Source organism: Panthera pardus, unplaced genomic scaffold, assembly GCF_024362965.1.
Source record: "Panthera pardus isolate Hobbes unplaced genomic scaffold, ASM2436296v1 HiC_scaffold_10, whole genome shotgun sequence".
NCBI lineage: Eukaryota > Metazoa > Chordata > Mammalia > Carnivora > Felidae > Panthera > Panthera pardus.
The window spans coordinates 29,395,698-29,414,162 of NW_026526655.1; the positions used below are offsets into that span (position 1 = coordinate 29,395,698).

General features: G+C 39.4%; 1 protein-coding gene across 3 annotated transcripts in view; it reads right to left on the minus strand.

Moving 5' to 3' along the window:
• Positions 1-4,278: 4,278 nt before the first annotated feature.
• ADAM23 (ADAM metallopeptidase domain 23) overlaps positions 4,279-18,465 on the minus strand; it is a 202,991-nt gene continuing 188,804 nt past the window's right edge. The window contains exons 1-2 of one of the 3 annotated variants that reach the window (XM_019446246.2): positions 8,981-9,396; positions 4,279-4,971 (exon numbers count right to left, since the gene is read on the minus strand). In XM_019446246.2, the coding sequence (XP_019301791.2) occupies positions 4,832-4,971; positions 8,981-9,392 (552 nt within the window). In that variant the 5' untranslated portion in view covers positions 9,393-9,396 and the 3' untranslated portion in view covers positions 4,279-4,831. Of the gene's footprint in view, positions 4,972-8,980; positions 9,397-17,906; positions 18,083-18,465 lie in introns of those variants that run through there. The other 2 variants (XM_053905584.1, XM_019446240.2) reach the window with 2 other exon arrangements.

The following is an 18,465-nucleotide window of genomic DNA, read 5'->3' on the forward strand; positions in this document are numbered from 1 at the left end:
CCAAAGACCCCTTGGATGATGATGAAACATATTTTCAAAATCTATACTAAAAGAATTAAGCCTTTTACCTCTCCATAATCTGGTGTGAAATGTGAAGAAAGTAAGTTTTATTTTTTTCATCTCCCTACTCATGTATCTCAGTCCTGCAGTTCAGACGAAAGCCCCGGGAGTGGGGGCAAAGGAAAAAAAAGGCCAAGTCAAATCCAGGTGTGTTGGGTATCCGATAGAGGGCCATTATTCATTCGAATACCTTATTAGTGATATTCCAGTGTGTGATCTACATGAATTAATGCAACTGTCTTCTTCAAGTAGCACTTAGTGAATTGATGACTGTATTTTCTTTTTTTTTTGCCCGTATTAATATCTTTCTTTTTAAATTTATTTTTTATTTTTAAATTTACATCCAAGTTAGTTATCATATAGTGCAAGAATGATTTCAGGAGTAGATTCCAGTGATTGATTCCCTATGTATAACAACCAGCGCTCATCCCAACAAGTGTCTTCCTTAGTGCCCATTACCCATTGAGCTCATCCCCCCACCCACAATGCCTCCACCAACCCTCTGTTTGTTCTCTGTATTTAAGAGTCTCTTGTCCCCCTCCCTGTTTTTATATTATTTTTCCTCCCTTCCCTTATGTTCATCTGTTTCGTATCTTAAATTCTACATGAGTGAAGTCATATGATATTTGTCTTTCTCTGACTAATATCGCTTAGCATAATACCCTCTAGTTCCATCCACATTGTTGCAAATGGCAAGATTTCATTCTTTTTGATTGCCAATTATTACGCTGTTGTGTATACACACACACACACACACACACACACGACACCTTCTTTATCCATTCACCTGCCAATGGACATGTGGGCTCTTTCCATACTTTGGCTACTGTTGATAGTGCTGCTATAAACATGGGGGTGCATGTGTCCCTTCGAAACAGCACACCTGTATCCCTTGGATAAATGCCTAGTAGTGCAATTGCTGGGTCATAGGGTAGTTCTATTTTTAGTTTTTTGAGAAACCTCCATACTGTCTTCCAGAGTGGCTGCACCAGTTTGCATCCCCACCAGCAATGCAAATGAGATCCTCTTTCTCTGCATCCTCACCAGCATCTGTTGTTGCCTGAGTTGTTAATGTTAGCTATTCTGACACGTGTGAGGTGGTATCTCATTGTGGTTTTGATTTGTATTTCCCTGATAATTGAAAGAAATGAGCATTTTTTTCATGTGAGATGATGCTCCTGATGAAGACCAGGCTTGTCAAAGAACTAAATACACACACACACACACACACACACACACACACACAATCAAGTATATGCAAAACTGATGAAATCTGGATAAACTTTGTGGATTGTACCAATGTTGATTTCCTGGTTGCATTATTGTACTATAATTATGCAAGATGTTACCATTGGGGGAACTGGATGAAGAGTATACAAGATGTCTCTGTATTATTTTTTTATAACTGTATATGAACCAATGATGATCTCAAAATAATTTTGTTTTTAAAACGTGAATATTTCTCACTAAAATCCAGCACCCAATGCGTTTGGCTAATGTACCTATCCGCCAGTATAGATGCTTAATTTAATAATGTCCAAAGTAATAGCTAACATTTTTTTTTTACTTTTAGAGTACTTAGTTTCTAAGCACCTTGTAAGTACCAACTCATTTACTCCTCACAACAAAACTAGCAAATAGATATCTCATTTTATGAGGAAACTATGGCACAAAGAGGTTCAATAACTTGTCAAAAGTTGCTTGGCCAGTAGTTGATGAAATTGAGATTTGAACCCAGCTTCTGGGCCTCTACTCTGTATTTTCTCTCAATAAATATTGCTATGAGTCCAGTCTTATGGATATTGTCTTGATGTGCAACCCATGTTGCATTTAGAGAGTCATGGATTTTTTTTTATATGATCTATAATTTCTAGTACTGTCCCAGAAGAAAATGATGGCCATTTACATAGGATTAAGAGTGGGTTATCCCTGTTCAACCTCATGCTAATATTTGCTCTTTAGCCTATTACAATTTTTTTTATTTTGCTTTTTTTCGCTCTTCTTCTCACTTTCTCCCAACTTCTTCCTTACAAGTTTAATAAGCATCCCCTACAACACAGATCAGCAAACTACAGCCCACAGGCCAAACCCTGCCGACTGCCTGTTTTGTCCGAGCTATGAGCTAAGAGTAGTTATTACATTTTCAAAAATGGTTGAAAGAGTCAAAAGAAGAAGAATATGCTGTGACGCTTAGAAGTGATATGGATTCAGATTTCATTGTCCACAGGCAAGTTTTATTAGAACATCACCACGCTCATTCATTCACATAGTGTCTATGGTTACTTTTATTCTCCAAAAGCGGAGTTGATGATTCATTGCAACAGACACTAGATGACCTACCGGCATATGATAGTTACTATCTGATCCTTTACAGAAAAAATTGTCAGCCCCAGTTGTAGAGGACCAAGGTGACGGGGGAGCCACGGGCAGGTTTTTCTGTAAGCAAGAGGGGCATTTCTTCAATGATTTGTAAGAGATAAGATAAGATAATAATAAGATAATAATAATGATTTGTAAGAGATGGCTTTTAAGAATGTGATAAAAGGTATTAGAGAGAGGGGCATGAAAGGAATACTGTAAGCCTATGTAGAGGCGCCTGGGTGGCTCAGTCGGGTAAGCGGCCGACTTTGGCTCAGGTCGTGATCTTGCAGTTTGTGAGTTTGGGCTTTGTGCTGACAGCCAGAGCCCGGAGCCTGCTTCAAGTTCTGTGTCTCCCTCTCTCAGCCCATCCCCCCCTTATGCTCTGTCTCTCTCTTAAAATAAATATTTAAAAAAAATTTTTTTTAAAGAAATGATAAAGTGGCAGTTTTTAATGTGCTCATTCTCTTAACAAAGAAAAGCTGAAGGTTAACAAGGAAAAGCCAGTTCCTTCCTCGGACTCACTTCCCCTGTTGTTAGGACTTAATTCTCAGTTGTGGCTGTCTTCTGATAACCCTTTGGATAAGATTTTTAGTTTAAGGAGGACCTAAACCTTCAGTGAAAACATTTCCTGAAGCTTCCTTTAGATCTGGAAAAAGCAAGTCAATTGTTAACATATCTGAAATTCAAACTCGTTGTCAAGCATTGGTTATATAGTACAATTGGAGGGATGAAGTAGTTAGATATTAAAAAATCACATTGTGTCTGGATCTCAAATAAATTTACTCATTGAACTTCTCTGTTATGAGCCTCATTTGGGTCTGGTCACTTTTCAGGAAAAAATTTTTTATGGATTCCTTTATTATAATACTGTTCATTTTAATTTTAGTTTGCTTTGCAGTGCAAAGTGTAACTAACCACCTATAAGGTTTTATTATTTAATCAAATAGAAAATAAGCTAATTGAAAGATACTTATACTTACTGTTCTTTTCTTAGAGTTTAGATTGTCAGTAATGGTAATATAAAATATTGAAATATGGGGCGACTGCGTGGCTCAGTTGGTTGAGCATCAGACTTCGGCCCAGGTCATCATCTCACCATTCCGAGTTTGAGCCCCAAGTGGGGTTCTGTGCTGACGGTCTAGAGCCTGGAGCCTGCTTCGGATTCCGTGTTTCCCTCTCTCTCTGCCCCTCCTCTGCTTGCACTCTGTCTCTGTCTCTCTCAAAAATAAATATTTAAAAAATTAAAATATTGGAATAAAAAGACTCCTTGGGGCACCTGGGTGGCTCAGTCAATTAAGTGTCCAACTCTTTATTTCAGCTCAGGTCTTGATCTGACGGTTGTGAGTTTAAGCCCTTCATTGGGCTCCATGCTGGTTGTGAAACCTACTTAAAAAAAAAAAGACTGGGGCGCCTGAGTGGCTCAGTTGGTTAAGTATCCGACTTCGGCTCAGGTCATGATCTCGCGGTTCATGAGTTCAAGCCCCGCGTCAGGCTCTGTGCTGATGGCTCAGAGCCTGGAGCCTGTTTCAGATTATGTGTCTCCCTCTCTCTCTGACCCTCCCCCGTTCATGCTCTGTCTCTGTCTCAAAAATAAATAAATGTTAAAAAAAAAATTAAAAAAAAAAAAACCTCTGGGGCTCCTGGGTGGCTCAGTTGGTTGAGCGACTGACTCTTGACTTTGACTTGGGTCATGATCTCACAGTGGGTTTGAGCCCCACATCCAGCTCTGCAATGATAGTGTGGAGTCTGGTTGGGATTCTGTCTCCCCCTCTCTCTCTGCCCCTTCCCTGCTTGCTCTGTCTCTCTCTTAAAATAAATAAAAATGAACTTAAAAAAAAAAGACTCCAATAACGTCACTTGGGATCCAGAGCTTTTATTAATTTTGTTTCCATTAGAAGAATGCTTTATTTGCCATTGCATATGGTTTTTCTTGTTCTTTGTTTTATTCATTATTCAAAAATATTCTTTCAAACAAGATTTAGGTATTATAGACAGTCAGTAACTGGTAATAAATATAGCCCATTATGCCTGTACGTAAGCAGTGGCTACTGGCTTAGAAGTCATGCAGTGTATTCAAGTTAAATGTATGGCACTCCAGTTCACCAAGATCCAGCATCCCAGAACAACTGATCAGAGTGAATACAAACAATGTGACTCGCCCAATCCCCTGGTCATCTTTGGAAGCTATTTTAACTCTTTCAGATAGTGGGATGAGCTGGCAGTAAAGCCACCCTTTGAAGGAACATGCTAGCAGGCTAAAATAATGAAAAACCTTAAGTAGGTACGCTGAGAGAACGTGGCTTAATATTTACCTCTGGACATTCCCACCATTTCAAGTAATTAAATGATCAGGAGTCAAGGAAACAATGTTTTTTTAGTTCTAAGATACGAGTTAGCTCTGAGGTTAGATTTACTTTCTCTTTATTTCCAGGCCACGGGTGACTTTCCCAATGAGCTTAGACCCACTTCCGTGCAAGTGCGTGCTTATCACACCTTCAATCAACTCTTTCTTCTTTAGGAAAGGTGTTCTTAGCTGCTGAGAATATGCACCTGAAAGCAGAGAAAAGGAAGTAGTTGTTAGAGCACCAAATTATTCTCAGGTTAATTAAATGTCAATAAATTGGTTTTAAAGTTTGTTATTTCTGTCACTCTATCAGAAGTCTGTATAAATTTATTGCAGGAGTGTGCATGTAAATCTGTGTTTATATGTCCTTTGCAGTTTAGTTAAATAACCTAAGTAAAGTATAATAAAGACATGTCTTTGTTAACTAAAATGCATGTATTAAGATATGTTCTGACTAAACAAGTAAAAGTGGTCATTATATAATTTTAATACAAAAATATACAGAAAAAACTTAAATTACACATAATATAATCTTTCAGAGATAACCATAATTTTATGCATACACACTTTATACCATAATTTAGCGAACCATTACCTTATTGTGCGACGTTCCAATTATTTCCACATTTTCTACTTTTATAAATAGCTTTGCAGTGAAGATTCATGTACTGCATGATTGGTTACATCTCTGAATATTTCTTTAGGGTAGAGTTCTAGATAAGTAATTTCTAAAGATGTTTCTAGGAAATTTCTTGGAGTAAGTAAAGTAAAACAAAAATCAAACATTGGTGCATCTAATTATTTATATTTCTGAAGCACTGTTTTCTCTAATGCTTGGTGTTTTACAAAAACAAGCACTAACATTTACCAGCTAGACACCAACTGCAAATATCATCAAATTATAAATCTGAATTTTAATGTTCTTATCATGAAGGAATGCAAAGACTCCCAATTTTTCTAGAACATACAAACTGCCAGTCTCAGGCAGGCAGGTTTTTTTTTTTTAATTTCTCTCACTGGCAAAGCATGATTTGTTGAAGGAAAGGGCCATTGGGTTTTGACACAAACAAGGATATACTTCAAAATCCCTTCATTTGCATTGAAGCCTTTACTAACCCATGAGTTAACGTCAAATCGGTCATTTTCTATTTGGAAGTTATCAGCCTACTCTTTTCCTAAATCAATTAATAACTCTCTCCCTCCTTCTGCCTTGACAAAATCCATCATAATTTGGTGGTTAAGGCTGGTTACACCATTTTCACACCTTCTGGATATTACAGCATTCAGTTAATAACTCATCCTTTCTAGACAAACTAACAATGATCTTTTGAGTCTTTTCTCAAGTGAGAACACATCTAGACCTCAGAATTTTTGGAATTCTCATTTCTAGATTCCCTCTGTTCCTATTTAGCACTGTTATAAACAACTATAGTATCTAGGTCATCACCCAGCTCAACAAGCTGTCCTTGGGGTAAAGCTCTTCCAGACTCTATTGATTGTTAAATACATGCCTCTCATAAATTTCTTTTTTATAGAATCACAGAACATTAGAAAGGAGAACATAAAGAGACTTTACAGTTCCTCTCTTTCCACACCCCTCTTTTTCAGATGAAGAAACTGAGGGCTAAATAAGTTGACTGAGGTTGCATAGCTATTTAATATCTCTTGTTTTCATAGTTTTTGGCCCAATAGTAACAAATAGGATATACTGGCATACAAAATAGGAGTTTTATGGTTTGTTTTTTTTTTTTTTAATTTTTTTTTTTTTGTTTTAGAGAAGGAGGGGGAGAGAGGCAGAGGAAGAGAGACAGAGAGAGAAGAATCTTAAGCAGGTTCCATACTCAGTGTGGAGCCCAACGCAGGCTTGATCCCACAACATTGGGATTATGACCTGAGTCAAAATCAAGATTCAGTTGCTCAACCAATTGAGCCACCCAGGTGCCCAGGAGTTTTATGTTTTTAGCAAAGTATGATTCATAGCAACAATTCTCAAGTGTATTTAAACTATTAAACTTGAGGATATCAAAATAAGAACTCTCTTGCATATTATGTAGACATATTAGTTCTTCCCTTCTGCTCTGGTTGATTTGATTTCCCTGAGAACTAGAGAGACAAACATCTCTTCACCCTCACCCCCATCCCAACCTGGTAGCATATTAATCCCCCAAGGACAATAGAAAAAGTTAGTGGAGAATCCGTGCAGGTACATCCAGAGCCCCGCTGAGCCACTAGAGATTTCCGCAAGCCTCTTGAGATGAAATCTCGATGTTCCAGCAACTATTTAACTTTTAGACACGGTGTCTCCTTGACCCAAGACCCTCTTTGACTGTGATGATACAATCAAAATGGAAAGCTTTGTTTCCTGATCTGCAAACAGTTGTTTATGTCAAACATTAAAATAACTCCAATAAAGTGGAATGTTCCCTCCTGCTACATAGTCACTCTGACTAAAGTTTGCAGACCAGCTGAGTCAACAGCAACTCTGTAGCAAGATTAAAAAAGTGGCTTCCAAAGCTGAAGATAAATCTACTGCCTTTAAAAAGAAGAAGAAGAAGAAGATAGAAATGCTATGTTGAAATATGCTCCAAAAATTACATGAAGCTTCTGACTATTCTGATAGCCACATTGCAAGCAAGCAAACTGAAAGCTGCTTTAGAGAAAGACCTTGTGTGTGTGTATACTTATTCTCGTGTTCATCTGAACACAAATATTATTACATTCATTTATTCTATAGATAATTTAGTAATTCAAAGTGAGTGCAAAATATAAAAGATAAATATTGGTAGTGATTTGAGTATGACAACTAAATATGGTAAGAATGGAAGAAAGAGTCCTACAGTACAAATGAAGAAAATATACAGGGGTAGAGCATTTGACTGCAAGTGAAGAAAGTATGTAATTCTCTTGATGCTGATGTCTAAACAGCCTCTGTTTAAATAATTTTTAAATATTGGTAACCAACATTGAAAGACGCTTATTTTTGTATTTCTTTAGTAGCTAAGCTGATAGAAGAATATTTCCTCTAAATATGGAAATTGTTTTAAGTTACAATGACACTTGCCAAAATAATAAATTTATCTATAAATAACAGCAGAAGATTATCTGGTTTAATGGATCAGCAAATCATAAGATTTTTAGTGAGGTTAAAGCAAACTAGATATAGAAAAGCTCTACAATCTCGAAAAAGTGTTGCTCTAGAAGTATTACTGTTAAGTGCTGTTTTAATAGGGAAATTATAGGGATTATAACAGTTCTCACAATAAAATATACAAATGTAAATTTTATTTATGCCTCAGTTTTGCACTATTGCTTAAATGATTCTAAGCACCCAAACAGGGTTTGCTGCAAGGATTGCAAGCTCATTGGTTGAAACAACTCTAAAAATGGAACAAAAACAATATGAATAGGGCCAGGGTATCTATCTCTCAGCTTAGTCACAGGGGCTCACTTGCTCTAATTCTAATTCTATAAAGGATACTTCTTCTAGTGCCCCCAGAGAAGACTGTTTTTTAATAAAATATTTACACCAGTGAGAATCTCTAAATTTGTCAGAAGTTCCAAATTACTAAAAATTAATCATTCAACTTGCTGGAAGTTAATTACATATTTGAGATGTGTTCAAAAAGCAACAAGGAGTGAATCTGCAAGCTAGCCAATTTTTATGCCCTTTACTTCACCAACTAAGTACCTTACAAGGAGCCTCTCCATTTACATGAAAGCAGTCTTTTTTTCTATTTAAAAGAGGCAAGAGCTTGCGTGCTGTGAATATTCCCCAGACTTACATTCAAATCTTCCCAAATCCATAGCATGCAAAGACAGGTTATGACTGCTAATATTCAGGCTAATCGCTTTATGCCTTTACGTTGTATTTTGAGAATCATGCTTTTCCTTACTTGCTTTTTTGACTCTTCTTTGCTGTTGTTTACATGAAGTATGAAAATGACAGAGAATCATGCTTTTCCTTACTTGCCTTTTTGACTCTTCTTTGCTGCTGTTTACATGAAGTATGAAAATGACAATATGTTGATACAAACAGCTACCATGAAATACAAAAGGCAGTGCTATCTTCCTATCACTCATGTGCTCTTGGGTTCACCCCTGAGAGGAATGTATGTGGCAATGGATTCCCCGAAAGCCATTTCCCTCTTCCTCACAATTCCTCACATTCATACTTCATTGACCCTTTCGAAAAACATGGGATCTAGAGTTCACCACCTTGTTTTCTCCCTGTGTGCTGTGGACGCACTGCTGAAATCTCCTCTTCCTTCCCAGCCAATTGCCTCCTTCCTAAGCCATGGTTCCTGGAGAGGACACAGTCCACATAGATGTCCCAGAAGAGTTGGGCCAGATCCCAAAACAGTGCCCCGTGCTTCAAGTTCTCAGATGACTTTAGGTAGATCATAAAATCCCAGAAACCTGAAACAGTGTTAGAAATTCGAGGCTTCCGCATTTCTAGGAGGAGCACTGAAGAAGATTCCCAGCACTGAGGATCAGCTTGATTAAGGGCCAGCAGGTCTGTCTGGCTATGGCAGAAGAAAGGAGACACACAGCACATTCCCACAATGAGCAGGGAGCAGGTAAGGGTCAAGGGGCGGTAGATCCCTCTTCTGTTCCCAGGATTGGCCATGGTGTTGAAACTGCACAGAATGGAAATATCTTATGAATCCTCACTTGATCTCCACTCAGTAATGAAAATAATTATGCCTTTAGAAACCTTGGTGTCAGCAAACAAAATGCACCATTGTCCCTAGGAAAAGTCTTATCATACCTCCCAGATCATAAGCCCCGTTCTACCTAAAATGACTCATCGTCGAGCCAGGTATTATAAAACCAAGATACTTAGATTAAAAAGTGTTTATTCCTAAGACATGTTCCTTTGTGAGATGAATAAGTGAACTTGTTTTTCCCGAGTACAGAGGAACATAGTTGAAAAGAATAGTAAGTGAAAATTTAAAATCTTGCTGCATGGCTTTAATTATTCTATAATATCTGAATTTAGCCTACCTATTTCTCATCCAGGACTCACATGCAATTAAGAATTTTAAACTATTTTACCCTTAAATGTTTTCTTATTCGGGGTGACTTTCAATTTTTTAAAACAAATAAGAATAGTAAAATGTTATAAATAAAAACAAACATAAGGTAGTGTGCTAAAAGTATAAGAACTAAGGGGCATATATTCAATCAATTAGAGTAGAATTAATAGACACTTTATTAATACCTAAAATGCTCTACAATTCTCATATAACTTTCATAAAGATGATGTTTTATCATTTCTTTCTTCTTGCCACAAATCTCAAGAATTTTAATGAAAATATTTGCCTCTCACTCAACTTTTCTGGCTCTCAAAGCCTGTTACAATACAATTAAACCACATACCACTTTGAAATTATTATGTTACACTTCAGACAAGTGCAATGAGAAACAATGTTCTTAAAATAATCTAAATTTTCTTTTTTCCAAGGAAACAAGCTTATCTTACCCTTTAAGACTACTCAAAATGTATATCACACTGAAACAACTCTCACATAAAGAAAAAACAGGAGAGTACATGTAGCTCACTTTTAGTTTTCCCTTATATTTCCAAACATTTTAGATGTTAGTATCACGAAGGCAAGCAAGGCACCGCTCATAGGAACACTTATGGGAATACATCTATCTTGGAATATGTAAGGAGGATAACACCTTAAGATGGAATCTGTCTCTTCTGCACAGCAGCAGAACATATTGAGGTACCTTGAAATCAATATTCCAGAACTGCCTTTGAACAAGGCATGGTCCTATTTGGAAGAGGTACGCGGAGATACGAGATTATTCAAAAATATTTCAGATCACTTACACAGGATCTCTCCGTGAACAAAATTATATTCAGTACGTCCTCCTCTCAACTAAAATGTCAAAAGTCGAGTTGCCCCAAAGGCTATTTTTCCTTAGGGGACAAGTCCAAGTGTCAGTGGCAAGTTATCGGAAGAGGGCGGGCCGCTGTCCAGCGTGCTGAAGTTAGTGTTGTCCTGGACTCCCTGCCTGATTGCACCACAGCGCTCACACCGGCTCCTTTAGATTCCCTTCTCAGGAGTCTTTCTCGAGCCTGGAAGTTCCTCAACCCTGGGGTCCGGCGTGCGCCCCGCTACGAGCCCCGCGCTGTGCTCGCGGCGTCCCAATCCCACACCTGGTTCTACGGCCTCACCCACATCAAGGCGGAGCTGCCAAAGACCCGCTGTGTCTTTTGTGCCCCATTATTTTCCTTACACCGAGGCTCAACTCCCAGGTCTCAGGAGGGCACCCCTTCGCACTTACCTCCCTCTCTGGATTCCCTCGAGTGTATGGAGAGGAAAAGCTCAGGCTGCTCCCGGAGCGAGTGACGGTCCCCAGCCCCGGCGTCCTGAAGGCTACGGTGCCTCTTAAGCAGTGGGAGTGTTCGGCGCCTCTCCAAGTCTACGTCAAAGCGCCGGGAAACTGCCGCCACCTCTCGCCCCCAAGTCCAACTCCCGCACCCTCTTTTTCCCTCCCTCCCCTAGAGATCTCACTTCAGGTAACCGGCAGGCTTAACCACACACGCCCTCACTGACCCTGACGCACACCTACCCTCCACCCAGTGGAACTGAGCCTTTCTGCGGTTTGGATTCCCGGTCTTACCTCGGGAGGAGCCACGCGAGGCAGGAACTGGAAAGTTGGGACCCAGCTCCGAGACAGTCTAGGAGTGAGTGGGCTCCCTAGATTCCCCACCCTCCAGGAGCTCCTTGTTTGAGAATGCAAAGATGTGAGGGAAGACCCAGGACTCCCGGAGGTCGGAGGTCGGAGAAGGCACGAGGGCACCCTGAGAGCGGTCAGAAAGGGCTCCAAGGGAATAAGGAGCCTCCTAAAAACGTCATGGGTGTGAATTTCTCTGTCTGTCTGTAGTCCTGGTCTGAGAGTAGAAAAACGCCCCTGGGGCAAGGATGTGAGTAGGGAGACGTTGCTGGAAGGCCCCCTTAACTGGGGACAGGACACCCCCATTACCTCTAGGCTCTGTGGCCTGGATCCCCTCAGGAGCCCGTGTTTTTGCTGGCATCACTTGGGCCAGCCCACTGTTGAAGATTCACCTCAGGGGCCTTGCGTTTTGCCTGGGACTCCCTTTGGTTCTCAACTCACAGCTAGTTAATACCTTAGAGAGGGACTAAGCCCTGTCAAGCTTACGGAGCTCTGCTGAGCATTAGCGTCTCCCTTCACTGAAACACACCCTGCCTGGGAGCCTGAAGCAAAAGTCTTAGCTTTGCAAGTGCTTCCAAGGTTTGCCCCTCGCCTGGAAACCCTCTAAGTGTCCTAAAAAACCACTTGGAGTCTCCATTAACTGAAGGCTTTTGTGTCAGCTCAATAGTATCCATGGTTACCTTCCAGAGGGGCACAGAGAGGAACCCAGGCTTATAGCAAGGTTTACTGAAGACAGAGAGAACTGACCAGCCACCCGAAGGATAGAAACAAAGTTCCAAAGAGGATTCCTGAGGGGTTCTGGGCTTTTTCTTCATCTCTGAACCTGGATGGGGTGTCCTTCAGTTACTCAATCTGTGAACTGAACATACTAATGCCTGCTTCTAATTGCACCCTAAAAGGTGGAGGGAAAGATAATAGGTGAGATCTTGGACTTGCTTCCTAACTTCAAGACGCTCTCAGCCTTTTGGAGAAGGTCATTAGAGAAACACAGGTGTGTGACCACAGAGAGAATCCTGTGGAAAGGAAAGGGAAAGGAGGGGGAAAAGAATGTATCTTTGAGGAAGTGACTGATGAGCTTCTTGAGGAAGGAGTTGTACAGGTATCCTGGGGCCAAAAGGGGATATAGTCTTCTCCAGGCAGAGAAGTCAGCATGAGCAAAGACATTGAGGGAGCACTCAAAGCAGTTCTGTGTTTCTGGGAGAAAAAATAAGGAGTGCAAAGAAAGAAGAGAGAACAGAAATTCTGGTTTGGGATGTGTTGACATTACCTTTGAAAATTTCGGTATATTAATATTCAGTGCTTGCTTTATGTTTCAGTGCCTTTGTGCCAGACACTATTCTAGAAATTATGTATGCAGAAGGAACAAAACAAAGTCCCTTCACTCATGGAGCTTACATTCTAGTGGGGATGGGGGAAGAACATTTATATATATTTTTAACTTTTATGTATTTTTGAGAGACAAAGAGAGATAGAGAACGAGCAGGGAAAAGGAAGAGAGAGAGAGGGAGACACAGAATCTGAAGCAGGCTCCGGGCTCTGAGCTGTCAGCACAGAGCCCGACGCAGGGCTCGAACTCATGAGCTGTGAGATCATGACCTGAGCCAAAGTCGGACACTCAATGAACCGAGCCACCCAGGCTCTCCAAGAACATTTATATTTTAATTAAAAAAATATATATATACATATATAAAAATCATTATAATACATATAAATATGATATAATATATAATTATATTAATATATAAATATTATGTATATGTATAATGATTTGTAGTTCCGGTTTCTGTGTTGAACATTGAGTTTACAGCTATATATCAAAACAAACACATAACAAGCTAATTAAATGAACAAATAGTGCCATGTATGAGTCAATAATGAGAGTCTATCATTCTGAAGCCCTCCCCCCCCAAAATATATGTATAATATATCAGTTGTGATTAGAAAAAACAAAAGATCATCAAAAAAAGTAAAGCAGGTTTGGAAAAGGATGTGGAGAAGAGTTATTCTATATGGAATACTGAGAAGCACTTCCTGGTGAGGAGATATTGAGTAAATCCTATTAATGTGAAAGAGTGAATCATACATATACATGAGAAAGAATTGCTCAAAGTGGGATATAAGGGAAGCTTGGGGAAAGTGTGCTGTGAGAAGTGTTTTCTGTATTGTGAGAAGTGAGGTCAGAAAGGTGGTCAGAAACCCATCCTGGCTGCTCAGTAGAGCACAGACTGGATGGGGCAGGGCAGAGGCAGGAAGTACAGTTGGGAGCTGATACAATAATTCAAATGAGATACGGTGAATTGAGTAGAGGTTGTAGCAGTGGAGTCAATGAAAGTAAGTGGATTCTGAATATATTTTGATGATAGGAAAAACAGGACTTATTGATGGACCAGTTGCGGGGTATAAGAAAAAGAGAGAAATTGAAGATGACTCCAAGTTTTAGGGGCTAAGCAACTGGAAGTTTGGAATTACCACCAGATAAGAGAGGAAAAGTGTTTTGAGGAATCAATATGAGAGAGGAACATCAAGAATTTGGTTTTCAAGATGTCAAGTTTGAGATGACTATCATCCAGATGAAGATGCTGAATAGTCAAGGCAAAGGTGTGGACTAATGATAAAACACTTGGGATACAGCATTTAAGAGAGAAGTTTAGATTTGGGGTTTAGGCTTACCTGTAGACAATAGGTAAAACCCTCATAGGAAAGTATGTAAAGTGGGGAAAAGAATAGCCAGATGATAGAAACTAGGAAGTGCCAACATTTAAGTGATTGAGAAACGGAGTCAAAACGAACCGGAAAAGTGTGGTTCCTTAGAAGCCAATGAGACAGAGGTTTTCACAAAGAATGAGGAAATCAACCATATCACACAGATTCAGAAAAGGGGCCAATAAAATGAAGGCAAAGAATGTTCCATTGGATTTGAAAAAACAGGAGGCCACCAAGTTGCTTATTAGGAACAAATTTCAGTTGAGTGTTCAGGGAGAAGGAGTGGGGGGCTGAGGAGAAATGGAAAGTGAAGAAATGCAGACAGGCCCTGTGAAGCACCTTCTATGAAGTTGAGAAAAGAAGAGGGAGCTGGATTGGAAAGAAGGTTGGAGGTTGGGTCTTTATTATGTTTCCAGGCTGAGGGAGAGAAACCACTAGAGAGAGAAGTCGAAATTCAGGAGAGAAGGACAACTAACAGTCTCAGAGGAAACGAGAAGAGGAATGAAAATAAAAACAAACCAGTGTTTTCCAGAAGGGGGCAAAGCTTGCTCTATGAACAAGGAGGAAGGCGGGGGGGGGGGGGGGGGGGCAGGGGACTCTCTCTGGATATCTGTAGGTTAAAAGGTGGGCAGCAGTGAAGAAGTTGAGATGGTGAGCGATGGTCTCAATTTTCCTAATGAAGTAAGACGCACAGTCAGCCACAAAAATATGAACGAAGGGAGGTGTTAAGAAGGGCACTTAAGAGTGAAAAGACTTTGGGATAATCACTGAAGATATGAGAGGAGATAAGAAAGAAAGAGAGACTAAAGAAAGTACTAAAAGTCCAGGCAAAGTTTGAGACCACAAATTTGCATGCATGCATGCCTGGTTTTTATGAGGCAAAATAACTTAATGAATGAAGACTATTATATTCTGTAGCCAAACTAGCTGGGCTTACACTGTATCTTTCTCATAGGTCATATTTCATTGATTCTTAGATGCATTTTTTTTAACATTTAACACCATTGAAATCAGAATGTGTCTATCACCTGATGGTACTTTGTAGTTAGAACTGCAGCATTTTCTTTTGCTTTTTTAAAATAATAGGATGTCTACAATTGACCGCATTCGTGATTTGATGTAATGTTATGGGCAACCTGACCTCTGTGAAACAGTTTTCCTGCATGTAAAATGAGCAAAAATGTCTCCTGTGGCTGGTGAAAATGAAATGAGATCGTACACGGAAAATACTCAGAATGGTGCTGCGTGTAGCTAGTACTTGAAAAATGCTGGTTATTATTTTTCTGCGGTGTTCATCTGACCGAACGTAGGAGAAAAGAATGGTCATTATTACATTCGCCTAGTGTTAGAGTTGGGTAAATGCTGACACAGATGGATGCAAAGGACTCAAGGACTAACTTATAAAAGCAAGTTAGCAAAAGAGAAGAGACTGGGGTGGAGAAGGAAAGACTAGAAGGAAATGGAGGCAATGAGAGGTCTCAATAAGGGAGGGAAAAGGCAGGTGTAAGAGGAATAAAGAAGGAAGGTACTGAAAGGCAGAGAGGCTCTGATCAAGGAGAGGGATATTTACATTTCACGTTTTAGAGGTGGGACAGCTCTGAATTCTGAGCACAACCACTAAAAGGAGAGGCTGAAATGGGTTGAAGGTAAAGACCCCTGTGGTTGAGCTCCACCTCTCCTATGAGTGTGAACATCATGAATTGAAATGGTCGCTGCTATTTGTAAAAGCTGAGGATGTGTGGCATTGCTATCCCAGTGAGACGGCTTACAGCTCTTGCTAATAGGAGTAACGGCTTTAAAAAATACATTTTTTAAAAGTCTAGCTAGTATCTACTCATATCTTTTTTTTTCCTAATATAGTTACTGGGAACTGGAAGTTTTGACCTTCAGTATAACTTTTGTAGTGCCATCCTGGAAAATAATGAGCTGTAAACATTTCTCATAAACACGATTCACCAGCTTACACTTGAAAATTAAATTATTGAATATTTTATGTACTTATTTATGTATGTATTTATTTTAAATGTTTATTTACTTATTTTGAGAGAAAAAGAAAGAGCGGGAGAGAGGCAGAGAGAGGGAGAGAGAGAATCCCAAGCAGGCTCTGTGCTGTGCTGTCAGTGCAGAACCCGATCGATGCGGGGCTCAATCTCACCAACTGTGAGGTCACCGCCCGAGCCGAAATCAAGAGTTGAGAGCTCAACTGACCGAGCCACCCAGGCATGCCTGAATATTTTTATTTAAAAGCAGATCCTAATGACTATATACTCTGTTGTAATGTATATTCAGTATTCATTCTTTGGTTATCAGAGAAATCTGGAGAGATTCTTGGGAAGAAATATATGTCTTTTATCTGGGCCTTCTCATCAGCTTAATAATTGCAAGAGAAAAATAGCAGACTAATTCTGGAATTTAGATAAAAAGAAAGCCACCACCAAATCATTTGAATAAAACACTTTATGCTCTGTGTAACATATTAGAATGTTTATTCTGATATCTTATCCTTGTGACTTCATTTCCATAGACTAAACTCTCCCTAACGATGATGACTTTTAGTCAGCAACATTTTACAAAACATTGTTTCTATATACCTGGTTTCATGTGACCCTAAGGAAAACGTATGTTATCCTCCTCTTCCCCCATTTTGCTGTTAAGGGATTTTCCCTGGGTGACTTAGCTGGTAAGAATGAGAACAGAGAACATTTACTATCTGTCACTCTCTATTCTCTTCACTGTGTAGTCTATCGTTATTCTCCTCTATGTCCCCAGTACCAACTGGGAGGGAGGATATGGCGGGTCCAACTTAGAGAATCATTTTAATAAGTTATATCTGGAATCAATCTATCATATCATCTTTCTGACTTGTTAAAAATATTTGGAGAACCAATGGATCATTTAAAATTACGTGATGCCAAAAAACCGGTTTGACTGGCATTTGTCATCCAAAGAGTTGTTTCAGTTTTATGCAGTTGCAGCCTTGGGCGAAAGAATGACTAGTTGAGAAGTAAATCGCAATTAGCTGAATGTGCCCCATGGGTAGATTTCCTGATTTTTGCCACTTGAAGCAATTCTCAAAGACATTAAAAAGGACTTCCGATTAATTTTAATGAAGTTCAAGAGCAGTTATATAGATAGTTTGCATCTTCAGCAGTGCATTAATTTGCAAATGATGGGGGCAGCCTTTAAGAATAGGGTGCTTCTTTAACATTTAGGATCAGATAGTAAAAATAATTACTTTCTCTCATTCTTTTATGCTTTTCCATAATGTGAAGATGGCAATAAACAAGGACAATTTCCTGGAATGCCCATTGGGGTAAGTGGATGAGTCATTCTTTAATTGTCATCAAATTCATAAGGACACATTGCAGTGAAGTAGTCAGATGATATTGGGCATTGATTCTAAAATGTGCAGAAAAGGAAAGTTACTCCGTGACACAGGAATAGTTCATTCATGTTTTTCCTGCTTGTACAAGTGAAGTTACTGTAGTTGTGATCATAGGCACAATGGTGGGTTTTTTGGAGGTACTTCTCAAGATCTATCCATCCTTTGCACATTCTTTCTAGTAGGTTGCAAAGCCAATAGGTATCCTTATGGCTTTGTCAACAGTTGAGTTTATCTCTTACAAGAATCCCAGTCATTCGAAAATGACCATTGTAAGTCCTGTCTTTTTGGGCTACTCATTTCCAAAGGAGACTACAACACTAGTGATTCGTTTTCAATTTGGTTTGTATACCAAAGCAACTATGACAAAGGTCTGAAGTTTTAGCAAGTTTCTTTCCCTAAGGCTTTAATTATGATAGAGTAGCAGGAAAAAAACCAACATAAAACCTCTATCTCACCATGTGTGGGAGGAGTAGAGGGGTTCACAGTCAAAAAGTCAGAGGTCCAATGACAATCATGGATTTTTGTCCAGAAGAAAACATCTGCGAAAGAACAATAAGGACACAGACCTATATGTCGAAGGCATAAAAACATCTCACAGTATGAGCAGGGCTCCTGGGATGAGGAACTTTTCCTGACCCATGTGCCTCTAAGGGAGTTAGCTTTTCTCTGCCCCAGATTTTGTTCATACTTTGTTCTGCCACAATTTTGTTCATACTTTCATTATGCACTTACTATATTCTAATTCATATACATGCTTATCTGTCTCTCTTCACCTTCCTACTCCCACCCAAACCATTCCTTCAGAATGGGGATCATGTCTGACTACTCTCTCAGCTTTAAAGCACAATCAGTGTGGATTGAATTTATTTATGAGAATAGTCTCATTTTGAACCTGAGACTGGGGTAGTGAGTGTCATTTAAC